Genomic DNA, 12,371 nt, shown 5'->3' on the forward strand with positions numbered 1-12,371 from the left:
CGGGTTTACAGACCGAACCCTCAAGTCCGATAGCACATCTTCTTCTCAATAGCGTGTAATTAGCCTCAGGACTAGGAGCAGTAGCACGAGGATAGGCAATCTTGCAAGTGAGCTGTAAGTGTGGCACGCCAGAAGATCACTGAAGGTCCGCGGCAAACGTCGTCACTGAAAGAAGTAAGAAAGGAAAGCATTCGGACACTGGCCAAAGATCATAATCTTTGCGTCAATCTCTGGTTGGTCAAACGAGAAAGGGAGCGCCGAATCGTGGTATGTCAATCTCTTCCGCAGACTTCTCTTTGCTCGTGTTTATCGCAAGAAAGGAAAGATCAATGTTGAAAACCCGAGTATCCATCCCGTCGTCTTGCTCCTTCCGCTTTGATGCAATGCGCGCCTTGAGGTGTTGATAAAGTTTGGGTTGAGACGGAAAATTGGGTCATGAGTACCGAATATGCCACCTTTAGATCGTGGCGCTCATCTGACTGATACAAAACCGGAACGGTCAGCCTTGAGGAAGGCATTAGATTCGGACAACACAAACGATACGCTTGTTGGAGGTAATATCAGGAGTACATAGGGGAACCTCAATTCTTCAGCAAATCATCCTGGGGATACATGGGACACAACAGGTTCAGTCATTATATGAGTGGTGAGCTTTGCTCATGCTTTGCACTTGAATATTCTTCACAAGCCATCTAGCGGACGTAGCGGCATATGCATAGTATAGGTAGAGGTTTACCCATAGTACACCACTTAGAAAGATCCCGCGGACTAGAAAGGTGAAATGAGTGGTCACATTGTGCGGGCAGGGAGTTATCATACTCCTTCATCTCCGCGTCCCGACTTCAACATTGTCATCTCAAATATGTTTCGGAACACGGTAACTTCGAGAGGGACTGGAGATGATCAATGACGTCTTGATTTCATGATGATAGAGAGGAGGATCAAAGCCCTTTGAGGCCGCTTTGCCCGTTATCATGGGCGTGTACGGTATAATGAATGGAAAGGTGTATAATTTACTGTAGCTCCGTCGCGAATCAACGGCACGAGGCGAGCTCTGAGTAAACGCGTGGTGCGGAATTCTAGGACGTGCTTACCGCAGGCCTGTCGTTCTCCACTTATTACATGACCCTCGTCCCTGGTATATATCGATATCATGCAACCGGATGCACAAAGACCATCGAAAAAGAAATCAGTATACTCAACGGAGTCAAAAATCCACGATACCGTAGAGAGAGTAGCTCTCTAAAGGACTGCTCGATGTTCCAGTTCAGAGACCTGAACACTGCTGCAACTTAGTAGTTTCGACAAATCCCTACGTCCGCATTTGAATTTTGCGTTGAGTCAATCTTACTTAATCGAGAACATCTTCGTTAACCGTGCTAAGGTGAGCACAAGCGGCATGATTTCGAACTGGATTTGAACGGATTTTTGTGACATGTGAGATTGGGCAAGAGTTTATCGCTCTCTGGAAGAGGGTCCTACCTTTCTGGATTGAGCTTCTGTTGCTTGAAAGACAGGTCATAGATAGTATAATCCTGCAGTTAAGAGCTTAACTAATCAGGGTTGGGCGAACCTTCCATCGCCTTGTCCCTTTTCCTCATCTACATACTCAAAATAATACTTTTCTCAAGGAATGAGGTAGCTCTGCCTTGTAATTGCTAAGACTGTTTCCCTAGGATATTCTTCGTATTTGAAAAGTCCCTTCACCAACTGATTCGGCTCCAACAAAGATCTTCAAATGTCGAATCATGCTACAGTTACCTCCGACAAAATTCGCTTCAGTTGGGACTCAGCACTGATAGCAAGTGGCTGGTCAATATCCGTTACTGGATATTCTCTAGCCCCCTCCCTCTTTCATTCAATCAATTTTCTTCCTTAACAACAGTTAATGTCCATACTTACGATTTCCAGCAGTCCAGAATGTTGTCATAAACTGCAACAGCAGTCCAAAATGTTGTTATAAACTGCAACAGCAGTCCAAAATGTTGTCATAAACTGCAACAGCAGTCGAGCCCCAAAGTTTTGGAATATTTCAGGATATTCTCAGGTGCTACGAATAAATTTATCAGCGAAATATACACGAACATCCCACGAACATCATAAATGACTTCGATCAATCAGATTGCCCGCCAAACTACCTGACGTGCTGTTCATGAATCTAGAATTGCAATGGAATGCAAACGTCGTAGCATTCTCAATACAAAGCCTCAAGGTTCTCGTCATATTCCAATCGCCTGATATTCCTTCCTTGGAAGCCAATGTACGTATATCTGGTGGCAGCAAAAATAAAATCTGTGATCCTGTTCACATTCGCCCGTTGTAGGCGTGAGGATTTTGCCATGACTTGTAGGAACATTGTATACATGTGCCACTCCGTGCTAATTCGGGTAAGAATAAAGCACGATTAACGACGACCAAAACAGGCCTCTGAATAGCAACTATGAGAAGTATTCTCTATCTAAAGATAATGCTGTTAAGAGTTCTAAGTACAAGAAGCTTTCGCAGTTACAGCCAGAGCATTCAACTCAACTTTGTAGTCCTCATTGTTGCCAGGATTGGATAGGTTCAATATCAAGATTCAAACTCCACCATTGCCCTCACATTTTTGGATATGGTACCTATCGTTGCACAAGACGGATTTCAGCGAGGTGATCATGAGAAGGCTGAGAGGGAAAGAAATCTGCCAGCCATGGTACGTACTCTAAAAGCACCGACTCGAACCTCGAGCGGGACCGTATACGAGAATCGGCCACCTTCTCCCCGTACGACCCACAGCCCCAGCGCGGAATGATGCCCATGTCCAACGCGCATTGCACTTCGACAATATTTACCCCCACAAAGCGCAGTCAATTTTGGGCGCGTATATTCCCGTTTCGTCCAGATCTACCCGGCGGGCATCAAAATAGATAGCAAAAGCCGAACGATGCGCATTGATTCTGATTGAACCGTATAGCCTCGTATAAAGGAAGAACGTTTTAGGAGTCTTTTTAAGTGTTCGCAGACCGTATGAGAATGCTCCTCTACTAAGTAACACGCTTGCTAGATGGAAATAACTTGATATTAATCCATTTAATATCGGATTTTTGACCATCGATAGCTTTGCCTGCAAGTGCAAAGAATGAGAAAGAATGTCGCTAGACGTTTTTCACATGTTCTCAGAACATATGTCGGGCGGAAATGAAAGAGTACGTACGTTCCTGATTTTGAGCAGGTGCAGTATAGGGAGACAGGGAGTCCCAGGGAAAATCGATGGGACGGAGAGTATTTGACCCGCCAGGAGTTAGCCCATAACCCATAGCGCCTTTTGGACGTTGCTTTGCCTTGCGTTGGGGAACAGCTATAATTTCTACATGATACAAAGAGTCTGACATCACGCGCAGGTCAGAAATGATATGTATGCTCCGGTTTACCGAGGACCAGCGAGGGGGTGATGTCAAGCAACACGGACCATGAAAGGATCCTGTTAGGGTATTAGAATAGCTCGTTGCAGATAATCGAGGTGGAAGTGCATTCGAACGCCTACAGATGGGTGATGACGATGCTGAAACGGTGGAACGGTCGTTGAGGAAAGGGCGATCGTGAATGAAGAAGTTCACAGCCACGAATAGATATATCAACGAGGGATATAACTTTACGTCGAGCAATATGAGCGAACGACCAAATGATGGCCATGGGTAAGGATTCCCGAAAAGGAATCTTCAAACGAAGTTGACGTGTTCCGGAATTGGCCCGAAGGTTCCTTTGTTCCCCCGCCCCTTTTCTTGTCAATCGTCAACCGTCGAACTAACCATTAGTCGAAATAGATTGAGCCCCAGGATGCAAAGCACATTCAAGATGGAGGGTGGTATCGGCGGAGGAATAGAAAATTATCGCAGAGAAATGCAATTTCCAGAATGGTTAGAAAGGAAAATTACGTGAGATGGAAAATAAATGGAGGAAAGATAAACTTTTGCGGTCCATTTACCGGGGCTTGTGGCGTGCTGAGTCGAAAAGACAATAAAAATAATTATCATCTGTTATGATTACCATCCTGGGAGCAAATAAGCATTCATCCATCTATGCTTTCCGTTTTCGGATCTGGTTCCTCGCGACAACTCAATCGTAATCCGTGCGACGATACGGTTAGCAAGTCCACGGGTCCAGGCTTCTGGTACCATCACAAGGATATTCACATAGCTGCTATAAAATAACTGCTCCGTATTGTCTTTTTGTTTCGTGCCCCGCCTGTCCTATTGTTTTTGCCCGATCTACGGCTTAGTGAAACAAGAAGAAAACCCGGAAGACAACAGAGCGACACCTCACTATTATTCTTTCCTCCCCCCACCCAGCGTGCAGGAGTGCTGCACTAATCCAATCATCCTCACCCATTAACGACCATCCATTTGTTCTTTCACCCGCTTCCTTTCACCCCTCCCTTATCCATCTCACATCCTTTTTGTTCTACCGTCCGATTTGCTTCCGAACATCATGCCCGCACTCCGCACGCGCGATACCCAATCCCGACGTGAGTAGCTGTTGGATTCTGCCTCAGACTAGATCTATTGACCACTCACCTTTTCTCAGCACTCGAAGTGACGACGGACGCGCCCCAACCTCCCACTTTGACGATAATTTCACCAACGCCACGCGCCTTCACCTTCCCTTTCACCCATAACCTCTCATCAGACAGTCCCTACTCTACTCCATCTAATTCCCCATTCGAGCCTGACCTCAATTCACTCGCTATTTCTTCCGCATCATCATGTATAACACCACCTCCGCGAACCCTTTCTCCCACATCATCTTTCACTTCTGTATCACCTTCACCCACATCAAACACGAGCACTTCTCATCTCAGCCAGAAATCCCCAGGCAGCGACGTTGAGCGTCGGCCGAAGAAGGGCGATGAGGACTATGTTAAGCGACCAGAGAATGCATTCATTCTCTTTCGACGCAAATGCTGCGAGGAACATCAGGCAACAGAGGAAGAGACCTCGCCTAGCCGCCTGACGAAGAAACAACGCCAGGCAGATTTATCCAAGACAATCAGCCAACAGTGGAAATCACTGACGTCTGAAGAGAGGAAATATTGGGAAGAGTTGGCGAAAGAAAAGAAGAAGGAGCACGCGCAGATGCACCCTGGTTATGTCTACCGGCCTCAGCGTGTGCGTGACAAGGACGGGAAGGCGAGGAACAAGAAGCGAAAGCCCAAGGTGAATACAACCGGAGCTGCTTTGGAGGCCAGTCCGAACAAGGCCACAGAAAGTATGTCGTTTGTCGTCGCTCCTCCTCGTCAACATGGTCGTTCCGCTTCCGCACCGACACCTCCACCTATGTCGTACCAATCCATTCAGCTTCCCAACCTCTATTCTTCTAGCCCCTCCTGCCCAACTTCTCCGTCTCTGCTTCCTATGATTAGTCGGCGAACGCCTCACAGCGGAAACCAGGAGGACATCATGGCAGATTTCGATTTTATGCCCAACCACGAGCACCTGCTAGCACCTGCCTTTGGTACTGAGCAGCCCAATCTTCAGGTGAGGTTATTTTGGTGTGTTAATGATATTTGAGCTGATTGGTTCCGACTAGTCTTCGGAGTTCCTGAGGAATACTTTCGATATGTCGTTGAACGAGGCTCCGCTCACTGTTTCTACCGATACCTCTCTACTTCTTCCTGCCCATCAAATCATCTCGCCCGCTTCTTCGATGGGTTCCAGCTCGTCTGGACCATCATCGCCTACCACTGGACCCTTTACGCCCACCCATCCTATTCACCCGCACAATGCCTTTGATTTGAGCAATATTCCCAACAGTGCCTGTGTACCCGAACTAGACATGCAATTGCAGATACCGAACGTAGACTTCTCTGGAAACTACTGGCCTATGCAGTCAGTGTGGCAAGACGAGTCAAATATGGGAATGATGCACAACGACTTCGACCTAAGCTCGATACCCTCTATCCAAATGGGCGGGCCAAAATACGTCGACGAAACGAACACTTATGTCGCGTCACCCGAAGTTATGGGACTGGGCGAGTATTCTCAGGAATATCAGCAAGATTACTCGAACCAGTATATGGCGGAGTACCAACAGGACTACGTTCAACTTGGACACAGTCAGTTCCTCGAAGGTCACCAAAGCACTGAGTCAAGCTTACTTGGCTATGACAATATGATGGGCTCTCCAGAGCAACGCTTCTAATTCCCCTCCACTGCTGCGCACCCGAGTGGATGTTTCGGACAATTCTTCCTCTCCTCTCTGTCTACGTGGAACTGTATCTCTTCTTTCCCTCTCCCTCGGGTCTACTCGTCGGATTGGTGAGCATTTGTACCACCAAAAATTCTTCAGTGTAGTCATTAGTCGCTTGTTTCATTGATTTTTCTTTTTTTTCATTCTCTCTACTCGTTAGGACAGACGTCTCGACGGCGGTATCCTACGTTAACGGATGCGTCTCGACGACGGTCTGTACCTACTGTATATAGTCATCAGTTTACGCGCGACACGTTGATTACATTTTTACGACTCACCATTCCAATTACGAACCACTCCCTCCCTCCGCCTCGACTGATACCCCAGTCCATAATTATTGGCTCCCTGCATTGTTATTCTCTACACGTTCAGCCCCTGGATTCCTTTCCGAGGTCCCTCCGCTCGTCATCATTTATTCCTATATCGAATAACCTGTCTGACTATTATCAATTGTATTTAGAATGCAATGTGCTGCCATCTACCGTCCTTTACCTTCTAAAGTTACATTCCAAAGTCGTCTGTAAAAACTCCGAGTTATTCCATAGCGAAAATTCTGCAAATATGTTCCAGCTTCTTTGAAAGACAATAAGGTCGGCTAGTTTTGAGAAATGGAGATGAGAAGATGGCGGTTAGAAAGTGACGCTTGTGCCGCGTAACGAATTGGGAAGGTATGAGAATTTCCACAGGTCCCGTGGTGGATGTGCCACAAGGAACTTCGAGGACGAAATGAAAACTCTCTCACAACCCTCATTTTTAATTGACCCTTGTAACTTTTTTGTAAAAAGTTACTGAGGTTTGATATATAGTTGGGAGAAGCTGGACCGCTCTGCTCACCTCGAAATAATAAACCCTTTTTTTCTAGATTTAATATCACTTTGGAGAAAGAACAACTTCAGATTATCGTATCGGCGGATGAAAACGAAAATGCTATCTTACTAGAAGGTAACAGACCGCAGGGACTTGACTGATAGTGGCGTTCTTGGCCCTACACATAAGTATGGAACCAGTATGAAAGCAGAAGCGTTCCGGCCAATGTAGAAAATGACCAAAGGACTGATTGATATGTTGAAGCCTGGTGAGATTGTCTGATTACTAGTTACCTATTATTCGTGTTAAAATGAACGCTTGAAAATCCGCCTCTTGAAAGCGTCTGCAACGGGATGGCCCCTCATAAAATATACCGATGCAGTCACGTCCTGTGCGTGGAGGTATAAAACTTCCGAGTTATCGACGTCGATCAAAAACTTCAAGTTGTTGAGCGGGTAATCTTCTAGCCCCGCTAAGTGTTCCCCCCGCCATACAAAGAGCTTGAAAACCTGGAGCAAAAAGACCAACCAAAACCATTAATGCCGTTCAACAATGATCCCGGAAGTAATGAATTCACCGAGGAAATTATGAAAATTCTTTGATGTGAGAAACGGATTTTTTCTACGTAGATTCCCCCTTTGTCGGATTACCTTGACATTTGTTGTATCATCTTCTCGCGATTCCTATGGATAAATACGGAAGGTTCAAAGCAATTCCCAGAAAGGCTCACAAACCTTGTTCGATAAGCCAAAAGAGTGGAGCACAAGGGGAAAGGCACACAGAGAAAGTTGATTCACAACTCGAGTTTGTAGATTATCTTCACACCTAGAAATCAAGGGGCGCATAGTTAGCAACGAGGTAGTGGGTGTTCACATAGTCCATATCCATGCTTCAAACTTTGTTTGAGTTTTCGTGGACGTTTAGCTTGAGTCATCTTGTCAGAACTGTGATCCATCATCATCTTGATATCTCTTTGACATGAACAATTGAGCGGGAAAGATAAGATGTACGGAATAATTTCCAATGTTACTTGATGTCGAACTTCTATCTCATGTCCGTTGTCCGTCTTGAACGGGAATAGCAGAGCAGTAGAATTGCACTCCGAGCCGCTAGGAGCTCTCCTCCCGTCAAGGACTGAGAATGGACAGCGACGCGACAATGCTGGTGTAACGATTTTACAATAGAAAAAATCTTCCGTTGCAACTTCGTTCCGTCCTCGAATGATGTAGTCCGAGGAATTGTAGTATCGCTGAAGTAATATAGTTCTTACGGTGCAGTTAGCATGGTACATTCGACTGTTAACCACCACATGAACGGGGGAAATCGATGCGAATAGTGGTTGAGCTTCTGATGACCATATTAGATGTGCGGATTGTCCATAGATCCACCGAGCAACAACGTTAACACTGGGAAAACCCACTGAGTCTCTTGTCATGTTCAGGTTCTGTTAAGGAGGATTTCAGCTCCTCGAAAAGGTTGTTATGAAAGGCACTCACACTAGATAACATCTGTTGCCAGGTCGCCGAGGTCACGAAAAAGCTCACATAGGCCTTATGCCTGGATGAGTACCTTCCGCGTCATTGTGAACGGCTCAATGCCTTGCCTGAGTTGATACTCAAGTCATACTTTCTGGTCCTGTTCCATCCAACTACGCCTTGAACGTAAGCCGACTTTTCAAAAGCGTGATATTGTGGACTCAGCAAGTTGATGAACGGCTTTCATACATGTGGGGAGAGGATGAATATCGCGCGTTTCGAATTCTTCTTCCCTTCATATACTTCGAACGTCCTCCGTCTATCTGTCATCCAATAAGCCAAAGCTCCGTGAAACTCGAATAACACGTTGCTCTCGCATGTTTGCTGGACGCCAGCAAGCCTTGAAACGATAAAGACAGGCGTTATCCTGCAGGCTGAATTGAATATGGCTTCTGATTTTTGGTAAACTCTGTCTTTGACAGTCGCTCCTGCGGCTGATAATTTCATAGCAGCCTTGGGCGATCGATCTTACAGTAGTTTGAAGGGCGACGTAGCTAAAGCCGGTACATTGAGGTGAGTTTGTGATTTGGGCGAGCGTCAAGATTATGCAGGTCAGAAAACATACAGAGAATGGTATTACATTCAGATGGGAGTTGAGAATGTTTGAAACCACCTATCCTAATCTACGTTCGCGACAAAATTCTGGCAGCTTGTGGTTACACAGCACCTGTGACAGCTAAGCGTTAACTACATTAGTGAAAAAAAGAAAAGAGGCTCGATATTGTGAGTAGCGAGGCGAGCAGTGACAAGAGCACCATCTTTGCTGAAAGGATATTTGAAACACTCGGGTTCCACAGCTTTCGAGTCAAAAAAAAAACCCAAAGTCATCTTTTCCTCACAGAGTCTGCCCGGCGCTCGAACACCACACAAATGATAGCGAAGATCCAAGACGGGACTCCGCCGTTCAAGTGCTTGAAACATCGTCGGAACCGAAAGCTTGAAGTCCAAATGCCAGGATGGAAGCTACCTCAGCGAGAAATAACGAGCAACCGGATCAGTATCGTCGAGCAGAAATGAAGAGACTATGTAAATCTTTTCTGTTGGTTGCGTGAGGCATAGAATGAGACGTGAATGAGTAATTCTAGACGTCGTTCTTGAACATGACGAAGAGAGCCGACAAGAAGAAGATCTATGGGATATGATGCACACTCAGCAAGTAGTAGTGCAATGATACAAATGAAAAAAGGCGTACATTCTACTATTATCGTTCTCTGAGTCACCGCGACAGTGCAGCTTCTAGGTAGACATTCCCTCTCCAGTCTCATTCCTGCTACTGAGGCATTTGATCATTGAATCGTTTCGTCTGGGCGGTAGCGCTTCTTCACAGTGGTAACATCATTGCATGCCGATGATGTTGGTTCGGGAAGGCGGGGTGACGTCCGAAATATTGTAAGTGGTACCCGCACTAGTACTTCTCCGCTTGCTCATGATACATACCTTTCATATATCCTCGTTGGTTCAAATTTCTACACAATGGTATCTCCAGCCCCCCCCAATTCTCAGTGTTGACTGCCACTGGAGAGGCTGAAATTGTGAAGAAGGCCCCAAATTGAGTAGTAAACAATCTGAGGCAGCTGCAGGATCTGGGGTCACAGATACCATACATGTGCTCCGATAGCGCAAGCGGGAATTTGTAAGCTAAGTAGACTTCAAGGGTAAAATACAGAAAATCCACAAATCCAACATGTCAATGTGCTCCTCGGAAAGCTTCTTTTTGCATCAAAGCTGAAATAGGTTGCCACTATATACAGGCCGTTGCAGGCTCATTCTCGTCTTCGCGCCTGACTATCACCCTCTACCACCCATATCTAAAGCCTGACAACGTCAAAGTTACAGGATTTTCTCAGAAGATTGCAGCGCACATGCTATTCAAAACTTGGAGTCATAAAGCAAAGCTCACGCTCACAAAGAAGGTTTGAATGAAGGACCGATCCTGTCACTGTTCTCGTTCTGTTCTCATTGAGTCCCACATAGTACCAATCTATCAGGGAACTGTTATAGGGTGAGCACTTGCGGTATCTTCTTCCCGAGATTTTGGTGGATGGTTCAGCCTGAGCCAGCCTGAGCCATGACACCCCAGAATGTTATTGAGTTCTGATCTTCGTGATTGATTTGTTTTATGCTCCATGTGTTTGTAGATCCTTCTTCGTTGCTAATAGTGCTATACTATATCTGCTGACAGTTCTTCATGAGCTTCGCGATTTGAATGCAGATCTACAAGGTTGGTCGGTCAATGAACTCCGAGTCCTGTGAGCATTTTTTGACTGGAAAGGGAACATGCAGGATGTAATACTGTATCAGGAACCATTCTGGAGCAACTTGAAATAAAAATATGGTAAAACCGCGACAGCATGCACCACACCTTGAGTCCAAGCATATTATCCCCTCCCCGTGTGATTGCCACAGTCATGGCATGAGAAGATGTTACAAGATATTTTGGTGGAATGAGCATTTGGTATACCGGAGAATCATGAGCTTGAAGAACATGATAGTTTTGGCCACATCCTTTTAATTCAATTGGACATATATCATGATCGCTACGGCATTGTAAACCTTGACTGTATTTTTTGGGATGAATAACTGTAATGATCACGAATTGGCTCAATACTACGACCATTCAGATTTTGTGTTTTGTCATTGAGGACAAGAAGCTACTGACCTCCCAAATCCTTTATATTTTTCGACTTGATCTAGAACGGGTGAAAGATAAGCTCCTTCCCCAATCATGTCTGCCATTGCCGGAATCGCTGTGAGTGTCTTGCAATGGTTGTAGTCCTTAGCCTTCCACTAGGTACACTATGTATCAGTATTGAGAATCCATGCAGCGAGATATTACTTACCTCGGCGACATATCTAAACCCCCAAAGCACGTCTGAACTACTGCTATGTAACCAACGCTGACGAAGACCGGAGCTATCGCTGTGCTCATTAACCGAAGTTGCGTTTATTGGATTCGGACCCGGACCGATCTGAGGGACAAAGAGTATTAGGAGGACGAAGAGTAATTTGGTCATTTCATAGAGACCGGCTCTAACTTCAGTGTAGCGTCCCTAAGGAATACAAAGCATATTATCCAGGCTATAGGCCTAACTTTCATCGAATTTCATCCATTGCAATATGTACCGCCCGCCGATACTGTGCGATTCGGAGGGGGGGTTTCGACGACGCGGGCCGCCGTATTTTCCAAATTCTTACGCAGCGCCTTTTGGATGCAGTTTTGGGAAGGGAAAGGAAAGGAGGGGTAACTAGGGCTGAGGGATTCCATGAGCATCTGTCGCAGCGTGCTACAGGGTCCTATTTCTGACACCGAATTTAGTGGGACCGTGATAGATTAGAGAGCGTGGAGTAAACATTCAAGGGACGGCAAAGACTGTTTGAGGACCGAAATCAGTTTCTGAAGGAACGGGTAACAAAAGTGGAAGATTGAATGTTGAAGGTTGAACAGGTTTAGTAACGCCTGTCGTTTCAAGCCGGTATGATTAACCTATAAATAAGAAATGTGAACAAGTAGAAGATCGAAAGAACAAATGGAAATGGATGCGTCACGGAGGAAGCATATAGCAGCGAACTGTCGACAAATGGAGCCAGGAGAAGAAAGGGAGAGGAAGTAAGATACTCACCAGTGTAGCCACTCATACTTCTGTCATTCACTACTTAAGGTGGAGGACGAGTTCTAGCTACGCCCCACAATGATTTTCTAAATGTGAGTTGATGAGCAGTTGAAGAAAGCAAAGAATCGTTTCGCGGGACGCAATCGTCGGTGAAATAAGCTCGCGTGAGCATACTGTGCTTTCATAACGAAGA

At 45.7% G+C, this 12,371-nt stretch overlaps 3 protein-coding genes across 3 annotated transcripts; 2 read left to right on the forward strand and 1 right to left on the reverse strand.

Annotated features, from left to right (window-relative positions):
- Positions 1-5,009: 5,009 nt before the first annotated feature.
- C8R40DRAFT_996665 (uncharacterized protein) lies at positions 5,010-5,165 on the forward strand (the record flags this gene model as incomplete). The annotated part of the gene is made up of 1 exon (XM_046236782.1): positions 5,010-5,165. A coding segment is annotated over one exon (156 nt), but the record flags the coding sequence as incomplete, so codon positions are not given.
- Positions 5,166-7,337: 2,172 nt separating this feature from the next.
- Positions 7,338-8,613, reverse strand: C8R40DRAFT_1070286 (uncharacterized protein; the record flags this gene model as incomplete). Its single annotated transcript, XM_046226209.1, has 6 exons — positions 7,338-7,541; positions 7,683-7,715; positions 7,767-7,857; positions 8,043-8,281; positions 8,529-8,540; positions 8,602-8,613. 6 exons carry the CDS (start codon positions 8,611-8,613, stop codon positions 7,338-7,340), a joined length of 591 nt encoding a protein of 196 aa, XP_046085224.1.
- A 339-nt stretch (positions 8,614-8,952) lies between these two features.
- C8R40DRAFT_1070287 (uncharacterized protein) lies at positions 8,953-10,820 on the forward strand (the record flags this gene model as incomplete). Its single annotated transcript, XM_046226210.1, has 10 exons — positions 8,953-8,969; positions 9,042-9,080; positions 9,264-9,290; positions 9,365-9,564; positions 9,653-9,723; positions 9,882-9,956; positions 10,186-10,200; positions 10,319-10,480; positions 10,556-10,569; positions 10,706-10,820. 10 exons carry the CDS (start codon positions 8,953-8,955, stop codon positions 10,818-10,820), a joined length of 735 nt encoding a protein of 244 aa, XP_046085225.1.
- Between the last annotated feature and the right edge of the window lie 1,551 nt (positions 10,821-12,371).

Source organism: Lentinula edodes (assembly GCF_021015755.1).
Source record: "Lentinula edodes strain Le(Bin) 0899 ss11 chromosome Unknown C8R40scaffold_22, whole genome shotgun sequence".
Lineage (NCBI taxonomy): Eukaryota > Fungi > Basidiomycota > Agaricomycetes > Agaricales > Omphalotaceae > Lentinula > Lentinula edodes.